Genomic DNA, 22,192 nt, shown 5'->3' with positions numbered 1-22,192 from the left:
GGAGCTGAGTTTGCCTTGTGCAAAAACTTCCAGGTCCAGCCCTCCCTCCCCGCCCTCTGTCCACAGGGCAGCAGCAGGGGGCTGACTTAGGCCTGCCTTCTTTTCAAAGCCCGAAGAGCTTGCCAGGGAGCAGGGGTTACAGATAAATCCAGCCTGAAGCTTTAGTTTGGACTTAGCCTAGCTGGACTCTCATTCGATATGACCTACCCTGGAGTGTACACAGGTCACTCTGTCTGCTTGTCTATCTCACCTTCTCGGGGGAGACAGGTGGGCAACATATGCTCAATGCCTTGTTCCCATCTAGAACCAACCGCTACCCCATATAGCCTCGGAGCAGGTACACTTGAGTTCTATTTTGTTTACTAGACACACAGCTACGTGGCAGGAGAGTCCTGTTCATCTGTATGATTCCACTCCAGGTTTTTTCTTGTATCCCAGGCTGCAGGTCCCATTGTGCAGGTAGTAGAAATTCTCATGAAAGAAGACCAGAGGCAAAGAAAGTTCCCTGGCTCTCAGATGCTCATCTTGTGCAAGCAGATAGAGCACAGAATAAGTCACAGAATAATGAAAAGTGAAAAGAACTGAGGAGAAGGGCGCTGCATGGGATGTGGGCAGTTAGCATCAGGGACCCCTCATGTAGCCGTCTGCTCAGTGCCTACAGACAAAGCCAACCAGAGAGGATAGAGAAAATTAGGTGGATAACCCATAGGAACAACTGGTTTCCGCTGATAATAGATTGATTTTTCCCATACTAATTCCATGTCAAAGACTGGCCAGCTACAATTGCATTTGGCCAATGGCAAAAGAGAAGTGGGCATTGGTGACAGGAGGTTATATTGCAACATCCAAGATCACTGAGAACAGCTTTGGTGAGTGTTCACTTTACTTGAGTCCTGGTGACCTCCATGTTGGTCTCTTTTTCTTCTTGCCAAGAAGTCTCTTTGCATTCCTATTCATTCCTTCTTGTAACAGGTATTTCCCACACATGGTATTACTATTGTTACGTCAGGGAACCATTAATGTTACAGAAAACCGGAGACGAACCAAGCAACCTTTAGAGAGATGGAGTTTCATTTATTATTATTATTACTATGCGCAGGCCCAGAGGAAAAATGTCTCTCAAATTCGGGGCCTCAACATGGAGGAACTTTCCCTTTTTATATGTTTTTACCTTCTTTGTCTCCCAAATATGGGGTGTTTCCGGCCCCCTTTGTAAAGAGCCCCTCTTTCTTAAAGAGCCCCTATGTGCTGGGGCCTTGAGACCTCAACTAAAGGCCTGGCCTGGTGCCAGCACTGATAACTTCGTCTGGGGAAGGTTTAATGGCCTCTCTGAAGTGGGAGTAGTCTTATTTTCCTTATTATTTAAGCAAGCAAGCATTTATAGAAGCCAAAATAGCAGGGTTATAATTTCAAACAGCAATTTTTATATAAGATGGAAGCTTCACTATGTTGTCTAAAGCAGACAACTCTTACATCCTTAGTTAACTCCTTTCTCTCAGGGGGTAGGGGGAAATTCACATAAGAGAATATGGGAGAGTATTTCTGAGAAGTGACATCTGAGAAGAATGAAAGCTTGTTGATGAGAAGCTTAAAAGAAAAACGTCCTTCCCTGCTCCGGCACTCTCCTTACCCCATCCTCCTAGGCATGCTGTCTCTCAACAAAACTTGGTCTACCCTCACCTGAGGAGTTGGTACACCAGCTGCCCAAACAGGAAACCTTACATAATTCGGTAACCCTGACCTTGGGCCCTGGATCTTCCCCTCCTGTAAACAGTCCATTCAACCCAGGAAGGCCTGCAGACCTTGCTGTGACAAACTCTGAAAGACACATCGTGTTACAAACATCGGGGGTGGGAAAAATCCCTAAAGCCTAGAGGAAGTGACATATCTGATTCAGTGGTAGAAATCACTTCATCCAGTAATGGAACAAATGGAAATTCAATCCCAACAGATGCTACTGCCAGCGCAGTCACTTGTGCGCCTGGATGACTCAATAGCACCTGTTGGGAAGGCCGGGAAAATGAGCCGTGAAAGAGACTACTGGAAGCAACAGCCCTGCCTTGCAGATTAGTAAGCCCCGTGTTCTCCACATCCTGACTTCAACATGCGTGCCTCGCTCTCAGAGGCTGTGACTCACCCTAGCTCCTGGGCAAATGATTCTTACTCAGAGCCCTGGGTTCTTCATCTTCAGTATTCAATTCTAGCCAAATTTCTACTTTCAAGATGTTCCTTTGAAATGATGGATTTCAGGCAACAACTGGTTTTGCATATGGTAACCCTCAATTTCTAATACTATTTAACTTGTTGCCAAACTTCATTAAAAGTCCACATTACAAGTTTGAGACCTGAGCCCCTGGATCTGGGCCTTCTGAAACGACTTTCCTCCAAACAGCGTTTAACTTCCTTTAATTTAGTTAATTAATGGAACTTTTGAAGAGAACGGTTCCTTTGATCTGAGCCTCTTTCTTAGTTTCCAGTTAACATTTCCAGAGAGGGAGAAAGAACGGCTGCCCTTGCAACTGGCCGGAACCACCAGCAACTCACAGCTGTGGTCCAGCCTCCAAATCCGAGCCGGAGCAGAGGAAGGAGGACCTGAGGGAGAGGACTGGTGGAAAGCAGCACCCTGGGCATTTCTGTGGGTGTTTGCCCCACACGGAGATAAAAGAACCGAGGTGAGGCTGCGCGGCCTGCTCTCTGGGAGGCTGGGCCTACAGTCTGGAAATCCAAAGTAATCCTTGCGAATAGACAAATGGGGAAGCCAGCCAAGGGAATTACAAATGCTTCTGCCAGAGAGAAAGGCTTTCTGCAGTCGACATACAAATTTGGATAAAAATGGAAAATGTGTGCCTCACCCAGCAGGAATCCTCACTGCCATCCATCAAACCAAATGGCTACAGCAGTTCTTGCTTTTCAACTTTCCATCTTAACAAAAAAAATGTTACACTGGCTACTGCTTAAAAAAAAAAAAATGGCCTGGCTAGCATGGCTCAGTGGTTGAGTGAACCAGGAAGTCATGTTTTGATTCCCAGTCAGGGCACATGCCGGGTTGCAGGTTTGATCCCCAGTGTGGGCATGGAGGAGGCAGCCTATCAATGATTCATCATGGATGTTTCTCTCTCTCTCTCTCTCTCTCTCTCTCTCTCTCTCTCTCTCAAATCAATAAAAAAAAAAAAAAAAATTTAAATTCTGCAACCTCAACCCACAGATCTTACCTTGCAAGCGAGAAATTTTTGTTAAGACCATAAAGTAAAAAGCAAGACATCCTGAGTCTTGACTTCCACTCTTCATGTTTTTTTGGAAGACAAGTCCTGCAAAGATGTCCACCCCTTTCTACAGCGTGACTTACCTCGGAGCAGAGCTGCAGATGTCACGGTACATCAGGGATGTCCCAGGCTTGGCCACCAGGGGACACTAGAGAGTACGGTTGCCAAAGTACTTTGTTTTCTCAGACTTTTGGTTGGGAGGGAAGGGGGTGGCGGTTGGGGATGGGGTTGGTGCGGGAGACGCAGCTGACTTGCAAAACATCCATTTTTTTTTTTTTCCTCTGAAATGATGCCACTTGCCATTTTACAAAGCCAAGGTTGCCACGTTACCTGTTGCCAGGTTCCCGAGAGTGCTTGGGGGAAATGTGGGCGAGAAAAGGTACAGCACAAAGTCCTCCAGCCGGGTGGCTTTCAGGCTGTGTTGACGGCAGGCGCTGACATTCGGAGAGCAGCTGCGAGGACTGCCTGAGCCTTGTTTGATTGTGGTTGCAACAGAGGAGTGGCTACGCCTTGTGCCTGAGGCTCTTTTTTCCCTTTTTTTTTTTTAATGACTAACTTTCTGATCCCTCCCTCTCTGGATTTTGGTGTACAGTACAGGCACTGTGAGCAACAGGCTCACCTCAGGAAGCCCACGTTTTGTAGCAACTTGTTAAAACAACTTGAGAGCCTTAAAAAAAAAAAAAAAGTGACTGAAACAAACCTTTCCATTCTCCCTTCTGAGAACAATGTTGTGTTTGATCAGCCTCAGAGCCCTGCTCCCTGAAAGGTCTGTTCTCCCCACAAGAAACGGCTGCTATCAGCTGAACAGATCTCTGAGCCAGACATGCCCGGGCTTGGGGCATTTGTCTGGCATTAGGAAGTGTCTGGAATACTAGTAACTACCAACTGGCAAGTCTTACGACTACAAGAGTTATTACACCGCCCCTCCCTCTCTGTCCACATGCCCTCTCCTCCCCCCTACACGCTCACACAAGCGTGCTTTTTTTTCTGCTTCCATGGAGAAAAGGTTAGCTAGGCTTTGTGGTTTCCGTGGAGGATGACTTGAGTGGAAATGGTTCTCATAGCTACGTCCCTTGAGCCAAAACTAACCTGGAGAGAAGGCTAGGGGAAGGCCCGCTCCGCTCCCAAAGCCCGCGCCCCCCACGCCTCAGCCCTCTGCCTTCTCACCCTGACGCCGGCAGGGCAGCGGCCACTGACCGCCGCGCTCTGGGTGGCCGGTACATGCTATGCTGTAAATATTTTGAAACACGGGAGTGACTTTTTCCATGTGTATTTGTGTGTGTGTGTGTGTGTGTGTGTGTGTGTGTGTGGAATTTCTCCCTTTTTTTGCAGTGTTTTTTTTTTTTTTTTAATATATTTTATTGATTTTTCACAGAGAGGAAGGGAGAGGGATAGATAGCTAGAAACATCGATGAGAGAGAATCATCGACCAGCTGCCTCCTGCACACCCCCCACTGGGGATGTGTCCGCAACCAATGTACATGCCCTTGACCGGAATCGAACCCGGGACTTTTCAGTCCACAGACCGATGCTCTATCCACTGAGCCAAACCGGTTTTGGCTTGCAGTGTTTTTTAAAGTTGTCACTTGATACACCCTGTTGACCACTCCAAATTCATTCATTCTCCAAACCTTTGACAGGTTCCTGCAGGGCACAAAGGATTGTGCCAGGAGCAGTTTCCTGACAGTTTTTGATGGAAGGCATTAGGCTTCACTGGACCAGGTGTTGAAATGGGTAGCTTAAGAGGGGGATGAATACAGGTGGTTTGGGTGAAGGAAAAGAGACGAGATTTGGAGCCCTCGGTATGCTAATTGTATCACTTAGTAGCTGCATAACTTAACCTGCTCCGAGCCTCAGTCTTACCATCAAACAAATGGGGGCAGTGAGACCTTGCTCTGTCACCAGGCCATGTCTGTTGAATTTTTAGCACAGTGAGTGTTAGAGTACACTTCTGGGCGTGCTGACTGGAAGCAGCAGCAGTGAACTTCTTTGTTAGCCATTCTGTCCTCATACAGAATAGTTAACAGCCAACCACTAACATGATAACAATGACAATGAGGGGATTTGTGGTCTCTCCTCTGGTGTGGTACCTGTGCTTTGGAGAGGTCTGGAAAAATGGAAATGACTTTGTTTTTGCAAAGGCAAATTCATTAGGTATGTTATCCTAGATGCAAAAAGACAGCACACAGGCTTAGGTAAAGTGAAGATTGACCTTTGTCAGGGAAAATTCAAGCCTAGGACATGACTAAACTCTTTTTAGTTAAGAAGTTTTAATTTCAGACCATTTTATGTGGTTTCTTTAGGTTTCTGGGACTATAAGGCCTTCACACAGGCCTTTCCTGAGCTTGTCATGTTGAGTATGTGGCCCCTTTCCATACACATTATAAGTAAGCAACTTGCTGACATTAAATCCACAATCCTGTAATTGTGCAGTGAACTCTTTAGGTCCCAAGTTTAGATTCTTCCACATTTCTCTTGGCTTTTTTTTTTTTTTTTTTTTTTTTTACATTATTTTGCTTTCTAAAGTTTCCTGCAGTTTCAAGTTACTTCTCTAATACGTCCTTAATCTCACGTACACTACCTGTGCCCTATCCACTGGATTTTAAATGTTTCCTCTAACTATCCAGATGCTTCTCAAACAATTAGTGACAGACCAGTTTGTTTGTTTGTTTGATGTCCAATCTGTTGCAGAACAAACAATACTTTGGTAAAATGCAATGAAAATGAATTACTAGGAAAATGAAATTTAAAAGAAAGGCACACAAAAACAAGAGCAGTTTTCATTAGAATCAACTGACAAACTACTCTGTAGAATTGTTAGAAAAGTTCCTAAAAGCTTACTTTCAATTTTCATGGTGTATCTCACCATGCCTTCATCAAATAGTTTGTGAATCCACACCTATCTGTGGACCATGTTTTAAACAGAACCTCTGTGCATAGAGATGTGCTGGCTTTCCATGGGACAACTACTGATTTACTGTATAGTATCTGCCAATTTCTATGGTGTAAATACTCATACCAAGTTCAGTTTCAAGCTATTAATGAAATGTCACTGAACACAGACTTGGGAAGAGATGTGCACAATCAACTCTTATGGGCTTGTTCTTATGTTCAAAAGACTTTCTAAAATTTAGTAACCAAGAACTGCTAAATAATTCTTCAACATAGCTTTATAGTATCTGATCTATTAGCTTAGACAGTAAGAACCCATTAATAAGAAGATACAGAAAGTGGTTTTGATCTTACATATGCTTTATGGCCACCTGACTTATGTGTGCTCTTTTAATATAGATAGATAGATAGATAGATAGATAGATAGATAGATATTGATTTCAGAGAGGAAGGGAAGAGAGAGGGACAAAAACATCAATGATAGAGAATCATTGATCAGCTGCCTCCTGCATGCCCCCCACTGGGGATAGAGCCCAAAACCTGGGCATGTGCCCTTGACTGGAATCGAACCAGGGACCCTTCAGTCCACAGGCCAATGCTCTATCCACTGAACAAAACCAGCTAAGGCTCTTTTTTTTTTTTTTTTTTTTTTTACAATATATAAAATAAATCTATTTACCAGATTGTAGATACAAAATAATTAGCCATTTACATGCAATAAACATTAATATTTCAAGAAAAACAATTTTAAATATATTACATGCAATAACCATTAATATTTCAAAAAATATTTTAAATATAATATTACCAAAACTGTACTAACATATATAATATCACAAAAGTTGTAGGAAATATTAAAAATCTGCAAATATCAGGATTACTTTTATTATTTTCTAAAATATTTTTGTTCATCAGTTTATGTTGTTCATTATATTCCACAAATGAGTGAGATCATGTGATATTTATCTTTCTCCAACTGGCTTATTTCGCCTAGCATAATGCTCTCCAGGTCTATCCATGCTGTTGCAAATGGTAAGAGTTCCTTCTTTTTTACAGAAGCATAGTATTCCATTGTGTAGATGTACCACAGTTTTTTAACACCTTCCTCTACTATACTCTTCCTGTCACTCAGACCTCAGTGGATTCTAAGTAACTTGTGGTATTGAATCATGAGAATAGAATGAGAAAAACAAAAACTTAGGAGAGAAGAAGGGTTTAGGGCTTAGTCTGAAAAGCTAGGAGAGAGTGATGCTGGGGAAAATTGGGGGATTTATTTGTATGAATTTCTAGAGCAACCTTGAATGTAAAAGATTTGGGGCACCAGAAAGAAGGGAATTGTGAGAATTGTGAGTTGCGTGTTGGATCTTCTTTCTCCTACTTCAAAAGGCAGTCTTGGAGATTTGAACTCCTAATACCTATTTGATGACTGACAGATGGTCCTTGACTCTGACTCCTGGGGTAGCATTGTGCCAAGCTCCACACCACAGTAAAACCTCATCACAAAGCCCCTGGCATAAAAGCACAGCCGTTGAGTCCTGTCCTCTATGCACCTCCCTTATTCTAAGTGGGACAATCTTAGGGTCTTACTTCCTTCAGGCACTGGGGCTGGGCCAGCCTGTTAGGAAAGACATGTTCCCAGATTTCTCTCTCTCCAATCTAACCTTAGTGGACTTGTGGCATTGCTGCTGCTCTCTGGAAGCCCCCATTGATCAAACTACTGTGGGGGCTAAAAAATATATGAATACTTTTTTCTTCCACCTTCTAAGGTCTTTTAGCTGGGCTAACAATCAAATTAACAGAGATGGAATAACAGGAGAAAATCAAAGTTTTAATACATGTGAATGGAGAATTCACATAGGCGTGAAAGACCATGAGGCAGGATTGGGTATATAAGACATTTCTGAACCAAGGAGAAAGGGGAGGGGGCTACAGGGGACCGGATGTCAGAAGTGAGAATGGGTGATTTGCAGGTAATTGAGGTAGAGTGGAAACATACAGAGCAGGAAAATTCTTGCTGGGCAACTCAAAAACAATGGGGTATCTAGCTGAGAGGCTTGGAGTCTTCCTGCAAGGGTGAAGATTCTTAAGGTGATTAAGCCAAGGCTGCTTTTCCAAAGCAGGTTTCTCTGTCTGAATCTCTTGGGCAGGAAAGGGGGAGGGCAAAGGTTCTTTCTGAGTTTTTTGTTTCTTAATAAACAGCGTAAGATCAATATCCCTCAAAGCAGTTATTCGGTGACAGAAGATTGGTTCCCTTCAGCACCCAGAGTTATCCCTATGGATATCGAAGAGGAGCTGACAACAGCCCTCCAGATGCCACCAAGTTGCAATGGGCCCTAGCGAGTGTCTCCAAACCCAGTCATTACCTTGTTACTCATGTGTCCCTCCACCTCCATGTCACACTCATCACATCAGGGCAGAATTTTTACTGTACATCACAGCAAAGAAAACGATTCTGTATGTGTCTGCTTTGTCCAGTTTTGACCGTCCACGTTAAAAGAGAAAGTTGGGGTAGTTAACCACAAGCAGTAAATCATCGAAAAGATCAGACATTTGATGTTGGAATGTGGCATGGAGTTTCTTTGGAACATGAGTGGACAAACGTCCTGGGAATCCATTTTTTAAAGGCATAATGAGTTCACATTGTAAAGATTTATTTTAGGGAATGTAATAAAGTGATCTAATCTCATTTGGTTCAAATAGACAGATTCTATCCTCATTAGGGTCACTTCTCCTCTCACCCACACTGGTCTTCAGATGAACAGCCAAGACTTAGCATGACCCTAAGCAGGGTTATCTGTTCAGACCTTCCTAGGGAACACACGGTAGTGACAGTGCCTGGGACTACAGTGGGTGAGGTGGAATGTTGACAATGCTCAGGCTTGTGTTACGTGGCCGGAAGCTTCACTGTGGCCCGTGGGAGGACCTGAGACCAGACTGGTTCTGCTCCTGGCTCTGCTCCTGCAGGCACCGTGAGTCTCCCCTGGACACATTGCCTCTCAGGACTGCTGGTTGTTGAGCTCTGTTCCCGTGTAAAGCTGTATGTTTTATGCAATATTCTCACATGGGAGGTTTCCCTGGGGTGAGCCTCTATCAGCATCCTTCCCAGGTAACTGAGAGGTGACATATGTATTGTTCACATTACCCTCCCCCTTTCCACAAGAGCACATATGATATTGTAATGTAACATCTCTGTGTGTGTGTTTTCCCTCAACTCTCAGGCAATCCCTGGGAAGTAGCCAAACATCTCTGTCCCTGTGTCTTTTACGGTTAAGGAAGTCACTCTGAATCACAGGGCAGTGGAGCATCAGGATAATAATAGGGTCTTCCCGCTTATTGGTCATTATTGGACGCTTCCTCTGAGTGGCCTTGGGAAGCATCCTAAGTTTAGAAGTGAATGTTTCCTTCTGCATGATGGCCCCAGTGCCAGTTAGAGCCAGAGGCAAGGAGGTGGGTTGTGTGGTGGGGACCTGCGACTTGATGTAACAGCAGGGACGCTAGCTGAGAGGAAAAGGCATGAATGAGGTGGGGGTGGCTGCAGGGGTGGGGAGAAAGTGATGGAAACACAATAGTTTTAAAGGGACTAAACAAAAGTTTTTAGAAAGCTGGTCAAGAAATCTTTCTTTACTGGCAGGGAGTTCCCATTTTGGACACTTCACTCATTTTGATCTGCATTTTCCTATATTGTGCTACACAAATGGAAGGCTGAAAGCCAGTGTGTAAAGCTTCTTCAAGGCCCTCAGCTGGGTCAATTAGATGGATAGAGAGAGGGCGGGAGCCTGCTTCAGCTGGAGCCCCAGGAGGACCTCAGCTAACTCACCAGGTCCACAGACACCTCACTGCGCAGGTGCAGGCCCTGAGGTGATCAAGTCGCCCTGAAGGACAGCACATCAGGGAGTGGGCTCAAACAGACACACAGAGACTGATTTAGAAACTAGTGTGTACATTTATTTTACAATTAAAGGAGACTTTGGTGTAGTGTATTACCTCTCAATAGGTAGTTCTGCTCAGGAACAACAACCAAAAAATTCAGAACAAAAGTTCAAGTAATTCTATCCAGAAAGAGAGAAAGAGACAGAAAGGAGATAGAGAGAGAGGGAAGGGAAGGGAAGGGAAGGGAAGGGAAGAGAAGGGAAGGGAAAGGAAGGGAAGGAAAGGGAAGGGAAGGGAAGGGAAGGGAAGGGAAGGGAAGGGAAGAGAAGGGAAGGGAAGGGAAGGGAAGGGAAGGGAAGGGAAGGGAAGGGAAGGGAAGAGAAGAGAAGAGAAGAGAAGAGAAGAGAAGAGAAGAGAAGAGAAGAGAAGAGAAGAGAAGAGAAGAGAAGAGAAGAGAAGAGAAGAGAAGAAACTAATGTTGATAAAAGCAATTTGCAGGAACCTATGATAATATGCTATATATCCCCCACCCCCTACCCAGACACCTCATACTGTTCTTAGGATTTTACATGCTTACAATCTCTATGCTTTCCTTCTTTTCCCAATGTTTATTATCAACCATCAGAATCTTCTTTAATGGGTTACTTGGTTTAATATTACTTATATTTAATATTTTCCTGAGAAGGTAGAGATTACCTGGCCTTATCCATGTGCATATATTATTTCTCTGGGTGCACTGTTGCCTGAGAAGATTTCTACAGATGGCTAATCATGTCTACTTTATGTTGACTGATATTAATTTCCATTTCAGAAACTTCCATCTCCGAGGTTGGTGTTTTTTGGTCTTTTGTCCCCTCAGTTTTGAGGGGATGTCACTTTATGAAAGGCTCTAAGGGCCCAACCAGGAATCTCACTTAGTCTGTCAATGGACTTGTGTTCTTGTTAAGTGTCTTAGTGTGTTTCATGTGCCCTAATTTCCAATGGATGTCAGTTACAATATCAGAAATTAAAACCCATGCAGAAATCACAGTGTCTTTGTTTTCACTGTCTTCCAGTGTCATCTTGCATTACAACATATAAGAAGACACCACCTCCAGTCCCACCCAGAACTACCACGAAACCTTTCATTTCTATCACAGCCCAGAGTAGCACAGAGTCTGCCCAGGATGCCTACATGGATGGACAGGGCCAGCGAGGAGATATTATCAGCCAGTCTGGACTGAGCAACTCCACGGAGAGCCTGGACAGTATGAAGGCTCTGACAGCCGCCATCGAAGCCGCCAATGCCCAGATCCACGGCCCTGCCAGTCAACACATGGGCAACAACCCTGCCACCATCACCACCACAACCACCATAGCCACCATCACTACAGAGGACAGGAAGAAGGATCACTTTAAGAAAAATCGATGCCTATCAATTGGGATACAGGTAACAGCCTCCCTTTTCTACCTTTGAATTAGGAACCCAAAACTAAGAAATGTAACTTATGTTTTCCCAGATTTGTGGTCTTGTCATTTTGGATGACAGCTATGCCTAGGACCAGATTTTCAAATTATTGGCTCTCGAATCCCTAAATTGTTAAGCATGATGAAACAAAATTATGATATTAGATTATGTTTATAGATATGAACAGCTATTGTTTTTGTTCTTTAAATTGAATGCGTGACTCAAACTCTAGGGTAATTAAACAAACATGAACACAGTCAATCACAAAGGACCTCAATTCCTAATGCACATATTGATTCTCAACAAAGGAGTGGACATCCAAGAATAACCTGGGTTCTCGGGTTGTGTTACAGTATGTTCAACACCCTTGAGTAACCAGATGAGAACAAAAATGTGAGTCCCTCCTCATAGATATGGGAGGGAGGGAGAGCAAGACCGAAGAGCCTGATGGTGCGGAAAGCAGTTACTCACACCACAGCATCAAGAGGAAAGAATGCACAGCAGTTTCAGCGTAATCGTTGGCCATTTAGTCAAGCATCTCATAAAAATGGTAGAAAACTCATCAGGGCTATCAGTTCAGCTCACTAGTTTTTGCTCCTCAAAGATAACATCAAACTAATTCTTGTTTTTCCCACCTGTTCAGCTTGGCTTACCCTTTTATCAATGGAGAAGAATCATTCTTTCCCCCCGGTTTTGTTGTGCAGGTGCCCTTTGAATAATAACTTCCTGACGTGGTGTCCAATAAATCTATCCACACTGAACCTACACTAGGGCACAGCTAAACGCCAGGTGCGGGGTACATTTTTCACAACAATGATGTATTTTCACAGTCCATTCTGCAGAGTCCACTTTTAAAGGGTAATTAAACTTTCTCTAATAATGATGAGTCAAATGCTTTTTATAACTTGCAGGTTACCATACGCGAGTTGTCAAATTTCCTAAAAGAACTCCTAGCCCTGATGCTTGGAATTAAATGGCACAGCAGGAGGCATGGGCCCAAAGCCAGCCTCCATCACCATGCCCTCCACATCTTCTTAGAAGCTAATTGCCCTCCGAACACCGAAGGATTTGGACTAGGGAAGAGCAGAGGTCAGTCCTCTGTGTCATCCTAGGCAAATTACTTCATCTTCCTGAGCCTGTTTCCTCCTCTCTCCCTCATAGGATTATTTTGAGAATGAAGTTTCCTAAATTGAGCAACCTATGGGAGTATAGAGTTTCAATATAAGATGATGAAAAAATTAGATCTAATTTGGTGGTGATGTCAGCACAACAATATGAATGTACTTAATACCCCTGGAACTGTACATTTTTAAAATGGAAACTTTAAAAAAAATTATTGATTTCAGAGAGAAAGGGAGAGGGAGAGAGAAATAGAAACATCAATGATGATAATCATCAATTGGTTGCCTCCTGCACGCTCCCTATGGGGATCGAGGCCGTAACGCAGGCATGTGCCCTGACAGGGAATCTAACCATGACTCTCTGGTTCATAGGTCGACACTCAACCACTGAGCCACAAAAATATTTATTGGCTTATTAGATTGCTATCTATAAAGTACCTATTCATATCCTTTGCTAGTTTTTGTTTGTTTGTTTGTTTTTATCTATTAAGTTGTGTTTTATTTTATTTGTGGGATCTCTTTATATCTTTGGACCCTTAATAACCCTTTCTTGGTTGTATATACAGTAAATATTTTCTCTCACTTATCATTTATCTTTTAAATTTTGTCCTTCATTGTAGAGAAGCTTAAATTACTATATAGTCAATCTAGCTTTTAGTTTAGAAAGGCTTCCTCTACTCTGAGTATATTTTTAGAGTTCTCCTGTATTTACTTTTATCCTTTCATATTTAATTTTTTTGTATTTTTTTGTTGTTGTTAATCCTCACCTGAGGATATTTTTTCCATTGCATTTTAGAGAGAGTGGAAGGGAGGGGGAGACACACAGAGAGAAACATTGATGTGAGAGAGACAGATTGATTGATTGCCTCCCACAAGAGCCCCGACATAGATCGGGGTTGGAGCCTGCAATCGAGGTATGTGAACAACCAAAACTGAACCCATGACCTTTCAGTCTGTGGGCCAACATTCTAATCACTGAGCAAAACCTGCTAGAACTTCATGCTTATTATTATTATTTTTTAATCCTTGCCCAAGGATATTTTTCTATGGATTTTTAGAGAGAGGGTAAGATAGAGAGAAATAGTGATGTGAGAGAAACACATCAATTGGTTGCCTCCCGCAAGCACCCCAACCAGGGTCAGGGCCAGGGAGAAGCCTGCAGTGGAAGTACGTGCCCTTGACCGGAATCGAACCCGTGACCCTTCAGTTCACAGGCTTAGGCCTAATGTATCACATAGGCTCTAGGTCATATATGAGCACATTTTCTATATGAGCTGTAATATATACATATCTATTTAGAAGCAATGGAGTAATATTTAAAGCCAATTCCTTAGTTTAAGGGGCAGGGGAAGGAGGGAATGAAGATATTCTACAGTTTATCTTAATGAGGTAAATACCTAAATCTCCCAAAATCAATAATTCTGACTACAATCAATTTCCTCCTTCCTTTTGTATTTTGTTATCTGCAAATTCAAAACTTCCAAGAACATAGTGCCATGTAGTACTCCCTTCTAACATAGTGCTCACAGGTGAGTACCTTCAAATGTATGGAGGAATCACAGACATTTATTAGGCAAAATTTTAAGTGATTAAAATTGTATTTTATGAAGATTGGCAGAGTCAAAGTGCGTGCTATAATAACGTAGTAAAGGCTCTCATTAAATGCAGAAATATTGAAGAAAAGAATTACAAATCACAAAACGTTCTAGTAGCGTACAGAGGTTTCTAGTGAGATGTGACATTTGTTTTTCAAGTGAGATAAATAAAATGGAGCACCTCTACATATTTGATTATTTCTTTAGGTGGATGATGCTGAAGAACCTGACAAAGCAGGGGAAAATAAAGCACCCAGTAAGTTCCAGTCCGTAGGAGTGCAAGTAGAAGAAGAGAAGTGGTGAGTCCACATGCAATCGTCCTCTTTCATCTTGAGGTTGTCAATATGGTGCAAGTGTTTTTCCCCAGGATAAACTAACAAGATTCAATGGCATCGTCCGTTAACTTTTGGTAGCATTTACAGGGTAAGCTTGAAACAGTATTAGCTGATTCCCTCCTCTACTTTAATAGTGGAGACCACTCCATTGAAGGTTTAGCTAGAATAGTAGAATAAGCACTGTGTATATTACTGTCGTGTTGCAAAACTATTCCTCTTCAAAAAACCTTTCTATTTGGTACTGTAAATTTTTTAAGAGCCGAGGACTTACCTTATTCCTTGTTTTCTCTTAGCACTTAATAGTGTTTTGTGTTTGATATGCACTCAATGAATGATAAATAATGAATGAATGGGGAAAAGGAGAAAGAAAATTTCCCATGATTATCCTGGTGGGGATGTGGAGCAACATTAACTCTCACTCATTGCTGTTGGGAATGTAAAATGGTACAACCACTTTCAAAGACAGTTTGGTGGTATCTTACAAAACTAAAAATATTCTTATCATATGATCCAGCAATCACATGCCTTGGTATTTACCCAAAGAAATTGAAAACTTATGTCCATGCAAAAACTTGCCCACAGATGTTTACAGCAGCTTTAGGCATCATTGTCAAAACTTAGAAGCAACCAAGATGTCCACCAGTAGGTGAATGGATAAATAAACTGTGGTATATACAGACGATGGAATATTATTCAGCATTAAAAAGAAATCAGTTATCAAGCCACGAAAAGACATGGAAGAAAATTAAATGCACATTACCAAGAGAAAGAAGCCAATCTGCAAAGGCTCTCTATAAATATTTTCAATTCTATTATGACGATGGAATATTATTCAGCATTAAAAAGAAATCAGTTATCAAGCCACGAAAAGACATGGAAGAAAATTAAATGCACATTACCAAGAGAAAGAAGCCAATCTGCAAAGGCTCTCTATAAATATTTTCAATTCTATTATGTACCCAGATAGAATCTCTCTAAAGATTGAAATTTTAAAAAAGCAATTATACCATCTTTTAAGTAAGAGAATAACCTCAAATTTAAAAGTTTCCTTTAAACATTTCCCCTTCAGTCCACTGTTCTCTTACCAAATTAATGCCCTGATACTTGCCCCGCAATCAGAATGAGAAATATTGCATTATTTGGCCTAGTAGCAACCCAAAAACTTCAAATGAGCCCCTTTTATCATGTTATTGAAATATTGAACATTTAATGAACTGTTGAACTTTGTAAGGATGGTCAGTTCCTCGGTAAACTGAGTAATTTATTTAAAATTCATTCTCTAAAGGACTAGTAAACCCAATGTTGGTGCTTAACTTTCTAAACGCACCCTTCCTTGGAGGTCACTCTATCGTTAGCCTCTGTAAGTAAATAAGCATTTAAACTGATGCTAATGATGTTTTCAACCTCTCTAAAAGAAACCCATTGTCAAACAGTCAGGGATTACCTATATCGTCTGTCTCTAATTATAATTATTTTTATAATGTTGCTGGTAGTAATTCATTTAGATGGGATCTTCAAAAGAGCAAATTTGGGCAGATGAAATTACCTAATGACAGACATGGGATTTTCTTAAATTATCTAGTGATAAAGCTGAGACTGTTGTTTTCACAATGAATGGCCAATACAATCTATCTCTTCCTTCCCCAAATAAACAGACTGATACGCAACAGTAACCTAACAAAAAGTGAGAGAAGAAAGAAAACAAGAGTCAGAGGAAGAGAGAGATAGTACAGAAAGAGGAAGAGGAAGACTTTGTAAGAGGCCAAAAGATTCATTATCACCTTTTGAATTTGCCACAATTTAGGAACCAAAACTAACATAACAAAGTCCACCTGGCTGGTTTGTCTGTTAAAGGGTAGACTTGTAAATGCAGGGTGTTCTTCAGTGTTCCAAATCAAAACAAAAGTCAATAACTCATTGGTAGAAAGTAAAATGCACTAAGTAACCTATCTGCTTAAAAAAAAAAAGAATCAAAATGAGTTGGTATATTTGCAGGCAGCCATGACATCTTCAGAATGCCATTGATAGCCAATATGCCCCGTTCATTCTCCAGGGCCGCCTCATGGTGGGGCCCTGCACAGAGGAATGCTGACTAAAGGTCTAGTTTAAATGCCATGGCAGCACCGAGCCAGGGACAATGCATGCATGTGGTTTGGGAACAAGACGGCTTATTTTAAGGCCATGAAGAAATGCCTCATCTCCATCAAACACTAGCTATCTTCCTTCATTCCTGTTTCTCGGGTTGGCTAGTGGCACTGTTTGGCAGGATCCACACGGCATGTTTTTGCTGACATGCAGGGCTGATGCTGAACAAAGTGGGCAAGTCATGCCACCTCCTCCCAGGATTGCTCACCTCCATCCCACAGCCTCCTAGCATCCCGGCTCCATTCTCTGGTCCTTCTGACTACTCCCCAGGAATTTGCATGAGGCCTCCCTTTCTTTCAAGCTGATAATTAGCAAATCTAGTAAACCAATCCTTTCTATTTACTAAGGTGAGAAAGCAAGATCCTCCCAGGGATCTCCCCTTTCCATCTGAGTCACAACTGTGCTTCAATAGTGGTTCAAACTAGACTTCTTGCACTAGCCCCTTAGTGGCTATAACAGTGGGCACAAAGAGAAAAACATATTATTTTCATTATAAAAATAGTATGAAAAAGCAAAGTTACTTGGAGGAAAACATGCAATAGCATAATAGCAGTTTATAACTCTCTGATGGGCTTTGGAGCATTTTAAAAAAACATTATTTATATATATCTTATTATTAAGTATTATCTATATTTTCTATAATTGAATAATCAAAGAATAAGGAAAGTAAGTTCATATTTATGTATTATAAACATTTATAAATTACAGAAGTAAAATAAAATCCCCCATAATCCTATCCATTAACCATGAATTAATATAGGTGTATAGTTTTACCCATACTTTTCCCAGTAATGTTTTATTTTATTTTAATTCCATTTTGTGTTTATTAGAAAAACAAAGCAAAAGCATCATACTTCCCTAGGTTACTTGTTTCTGACCATCTTTATTTTTTGTTTTGGTTTGGCACAAATTGCCAAGGATGAAGAGAACAGGAGAGGGAAATACACAGACACACACACACACACAGAGCCCGTTTTGAAAGCTAGAAGGCAGATCGACTAGTGATAACCACTTAGCTGACCAGAGAAACTGAATCTAAAGCCAGTGAGGCAGAAATCCAAGCTGTACCTTGATTTAAATTTCAGAGCCCACAGAAGGCATGGGGATTGACTTTGTTGAAGGTGGAGCTACAAACCCCTTGAACCTGCAGAGCCAGTGACAATCTTTCCTTTCTGTGGCAGAGGCCGGGGTTTCTCCTCTTCAGAGGCTAAAACAAAAGGCTCTCTGGTCTGGAAGATAGCAGCACGGTTAAGGGCAGGATCACTGCACTGAAAATAGGAGGTTAAGTGCAAATTTACAAACAATTTGAACCCAAGACCCAAAGACTCTGACATCAAGGATTTGGCAAGGTAAAATCCCAGCCAGGTCATCCTGCAGTGAAGATTAGCTGGAGAAGCCCCTCCCCCAACCAGACTTCTGACTGGTTTTTAGTCCTGGTCGTAATAAGATAGTCTAAAAGCAAGTTCTGAGTAGTGACTTAAAATCTTATATTTATCCACCAAGTTATGATTTCCAGTGTTCTTCATTCCTTTCTGTAGGTCCAAAAGTTCCTCCTAGCATCCTTTTCCTTCTGCTTCTTGAAGAAAATTTTTTAAACCATTCTTATAGTGCATATCTACCCGGGATGAATTCTTCCAGCTTTTTGGATATAGAAAAAGTCGTTATTTTGTCATCATTTATGTTTATTTTATAAAATGTATTTTTATTGATTTCAGAGAGGAAAGGAGAAGGAAAGTGAGATAGAAACATTGATGATGAGAGAGAATCATTGATCAGCTGCCCCCACACACACACACACCCCACTCCCGGGCCCTCCTCCACACACACACCCTTTGGGTATTGAGCCTGCAACCCTGGGCATGTGCCTTGACCGGAAATCGAACCGTATTCATAGGTTGATGCTCAACCAGTGAGCCATGCCAGCCAGGCTCGCGTTTCTTCAATTTTAGATTAGTATTATGCACATATGGAGACTCATAATTGAGGGCTAGGCACAACCTACTGAGTCTTGCCTTTCTGCTTATTGCCATATTCCTGTCATAATCTCTAGTTCAGAAACAAGAGATAAGTGTGAAGTGTGTGTTATAGGTTTGACCTTCGACCCCTGTCGCAACTCAGTTTTCATAAGGTTAGATACTTGTGATATATTTAGTAACAACTTATAAATCAGTCATTCTTAATTTTCACAACTGAGAGTGTTAAGGGATAGAAGTTTTGAACTTATATACTTTTTTGCTATTTATTAACATTGTCAAATTAACAAACTGACATCTGATGTTACTGATTACATACAGAAACTACTGGTCTCACGACAATTTTCTAGAAAGGAAACTCCAGAATGTCATTTTTCTGGTGTATGTATATTTGATATTTCCATCTGTGTCCTTGTAAAGGACTTCTTAACTACCTGTGATCTTTAGAGATCATCCATGTGAGACACAGTGCTACATCAAGGACGATTTGCCTTCAGCATCCGAGGAATTAGAGAAGAAAACTTTAACTAGAATAAACGGGTAGTAAATCACTTTGTGGTTTTCCTTTTCAACCACTCTTTCATCCCACCATGCCTTTGTGAAATATGTGAAGCTAGGTAACAGTGAACATCATTCATAGGATTTGTGTGTTTGGAGCTATGTGTATGCGAGGGAAAGGCAAGATCCTTTCATTGGTGTTAATGGGATGGGAATGGGAGCAGATGGGTATTTTGGTGATTTGCAAAAAAGCTTCTGGTCTTTCTTATCTCCAGTTGGTGGAGCCATCCATCTCCTTCTCTCCTAGTATACCTTTTGTTTATTGCAAGGTAATACTTAGGCCTCAAAGGGGCCTCTCAATGCTGGGGTGGGGAGAGTATTGCAGGCATCAAAACATGCTTGAGAATAACACCTGCCATTTCAGCAGGTCTGTGAATGCACATGTTAAGGTGTGAGAGTTGGAGGGAAGTACTGGCAATCTATTGGGTCGGCAGCTAAGTAATTGCGGATTTTTTAAAGAAAATCAAAGACAATTTTTTCATGGAACTAAATAACTTTATTCTGTAATGTATTGCCCATTTTGATCAATGACCTTTTGCCATCTTTCAGGCAGCATCATAATCCCACGTTCAAAAAACTTCTGGTTTTTATTAGCAAAAAACTGAATCAGGTACGATTTGACATCATCATCATTATTGAAATTTTTACCATTCAAGGAGTTTTGTAAAGATCGAAACAAAGAGTAATCAGATGGTGCAAGATCAGGACTATATGGTGGATGTGGCAAAACATCCCAACCAAGCTCCATTAATTTTTGCCGAGTGACCAAAGATGTGTGTGGCCTTGCATTGTCATGATGGAATACAACACCTTTTCGATTTGTCAATTCGGGCCGCTTTTCTTCAACTGCATTGTTTAATTTCGTTAGTTGTTCAATGTAGACATCAGAATTGATCGTTCGGTTGGGTGGTAAGAGTTCAAAGTAGACAATTCCTTTGTAATCCCACCAAACTGATAACAAAACCTTCTTTTGATGAATATCAGCTTTTGATGTTGTTTGAGTTGGTTCACCTGGCCTGCTCCACGATCTTTTCCGCTTGATATTGTTGTAAACAACCCATTTTTCATCGCCAGTTATCAGTCGTTTTAAAAATGGATCATTTTCATTACGTTTCTTTAGCAAATCGCAGCTGCTAATGAGTTGCGTTAACTGTGATTCTTTAATTTCGTGAGGAACCCATGTATTGAGTTTTAAAACATAGCCAAGTTGTTTTAAGTGATTTTCAATGCATGTATGTGATACATGAAGCTTCTCTGCAATCTCACGTGTTGTACTGTGACAGTCCGAATTGATTATTGCTTTGATTAGGGCGTCATCAACTTCAACTGGACGACCAGAGCGTTTTTCATCTTTGAGTGAAAAATCACCAGAACGAAATTTGGCAAACCAATTTTGACACTGCCGTTCTTTTAAGGCTTCGTCACCATAAACAGCACATAACTTTTTATGAGCTTGCGATGCGTTTTTCCCTTTGAGGAAATAAAAAAGCAAAATATGACGAAAATGTTCCTTTTGATTTTCCATTTTTTAACGAACGCCAAACGAAAACTACAAAACAGATCAAAAAACTTTTTTTACTGATTAACAGCTGAATAGCCAACTATCAAATAACAAAATGTGTTTTACATTTGTACTACGTCTGCAAACCTAAAAATTCAACTGAAGCCATATATGTGTGAAACCCGCAATTACTTAGTTGCCTGCCCAATATTATGAAAGCTGCTCTCTATTTCTAAACGCACATGCCTCAGTGAATAAGATGATTATACTTTTATCACCAAAGTCTCTTCTATTTCTATAAAATTCTGAGTTTCTGAAATCTTCCATGCTTCATACATTCAAATTCATAGCCTCACAACTGAGTGGAACAATATGGAGAGGTAGCATTGCTTTCTCTTTTAGCAAATGTCAACTACTAGAAATGATCCCTTTTGCTTGCAAAGGACTTAAATATGTAAACTTTGGGCTTCTAGTGATTTGTGTCTTTTCAACTAAGCAGGACGTTAAAACAAAAAGCCAAAATTGAGACAGAACCTTCTGACAGCCAATTCAGGAACCACAGACTTGGAAAGACCTTTGGCAGCCGAAAATATCCGCCTCTGCCAACTCAGAAGCTTTGGATCCATCCCCACTCCCCACAGTTTACTTGGAGTGCTGCGGAGCCTAATACCCACTATTGATCTTATACAGGATTTGGCAAAAGGCCCCTTTTCTTTGCCAAGTTAACAATGTGATCTAGCCAGAGAGTTCCTTACAGTACACCTGAGTTTTAAAGGTGCATCATTCATGCGTTTCAAATTTCAAAAGCCTGAAACTTGGCATAATTCCTGACATGCCTCATGCACTTTTTTTTTTCCTGTCTCTCCTTCCTTCCTTTTTCTTTTTTCTCTTCCTGCCTTCCTTTTGTCTGTCTTTTCCTCATCTCTCTCTCTTTCTCTTACACATTTTTCAAAATAATTTTATTAAAAAAAAAAAAAAGCATCTATTTCACAAGCCAATGGCCTCCATTTGACCCAACAACAAGACCACAATAAAAGTAAAAATAAAAAATTGTAAGTGAGACCTCTTGGGCTTTTAGCTGCCTGAAGGTAAGAGCCAGGGATGACCTAATGCTCAGATTGCTGAAGAAAGCAGCTCCTCCTAGGGCACAGTCAGTTCAAGGATGTTCTGCTGAGACTCCTCACCAAGGTCTTACAGTGACAGCCCGTCACTGAGCTAGCACCCACCCAGCTGGTACTGAGAGGAGGCTGGCAGCCTGCTGGGAGCTCTCTGAAGCTATCACATGATGACAAGCCCACTGTGGTAATTTTCCATTTCCTCCCTTTCTTTATTTGACAAATATAATACAATTATTTGAAGTAGAGAGAGTCTTTATGTGAACCGATTCTATTTTCCTTTGCTTAAAAAGATTTTTCATGGCCCTGGCCAAGTAGTTCAGTGGGTTAGAGTGTTGTCCTGATATGTCAAGGTTGCAGGTTCAATGCCTGCTCGG

At 41.4% G+C, this 22,192-nt stretch overlaps 1 protein-coding gene across 22 annotated transcripts in view; it reads left to right on the top strand.

The window, feature by feature from the left end:
• Window positions 1–22,192, top strand: part of DLGAP1 (DLG associated protein 1) — a 573,475-nt gene that overhangs the window by 518,800 nt on the left and 32,483 nt on the right. For 17 of the 22 annotated variants that reach the window (XM_084888099.1, XM_084888098.1, XM_084888094.1 and 14 more), the window contains 2 exons: window positions 11,081–11,454; window positions 14,396–14,487. In XM_084888099.1, coding sequence (XP_084744225.1) covers window positions 11,081–11,454; window positions 14,396–14,487 — 466 coding nt within the window. The remainder of the gene's footprint in view (window positions 1–11,080; window positions 11,455–14,395; window positions 14,488–22,192) is intronic. The other 5 variants (XM_084888102.1, XM_084888101.1, XM_084888088.1 and 2 more) reach the window with 1 other exon arrangement.

This window comes from Pipistrellus hanaki, assembly GCF_964339955.1.
Source record: "Pipistrellus hanaki genome assembly, chromosome: 6".
Lineage (NCBI taxonomy): Eukaryota > Metazoa > Chordata > Mammalia > Chiroptera > Vespertilionidae > Pipistrellus > Pipistrellus hanaki.
Note: the sequence above shows the minus strand (reverse complement) of the source record. Positions and strands in the feature narration are given on the sequence as shown.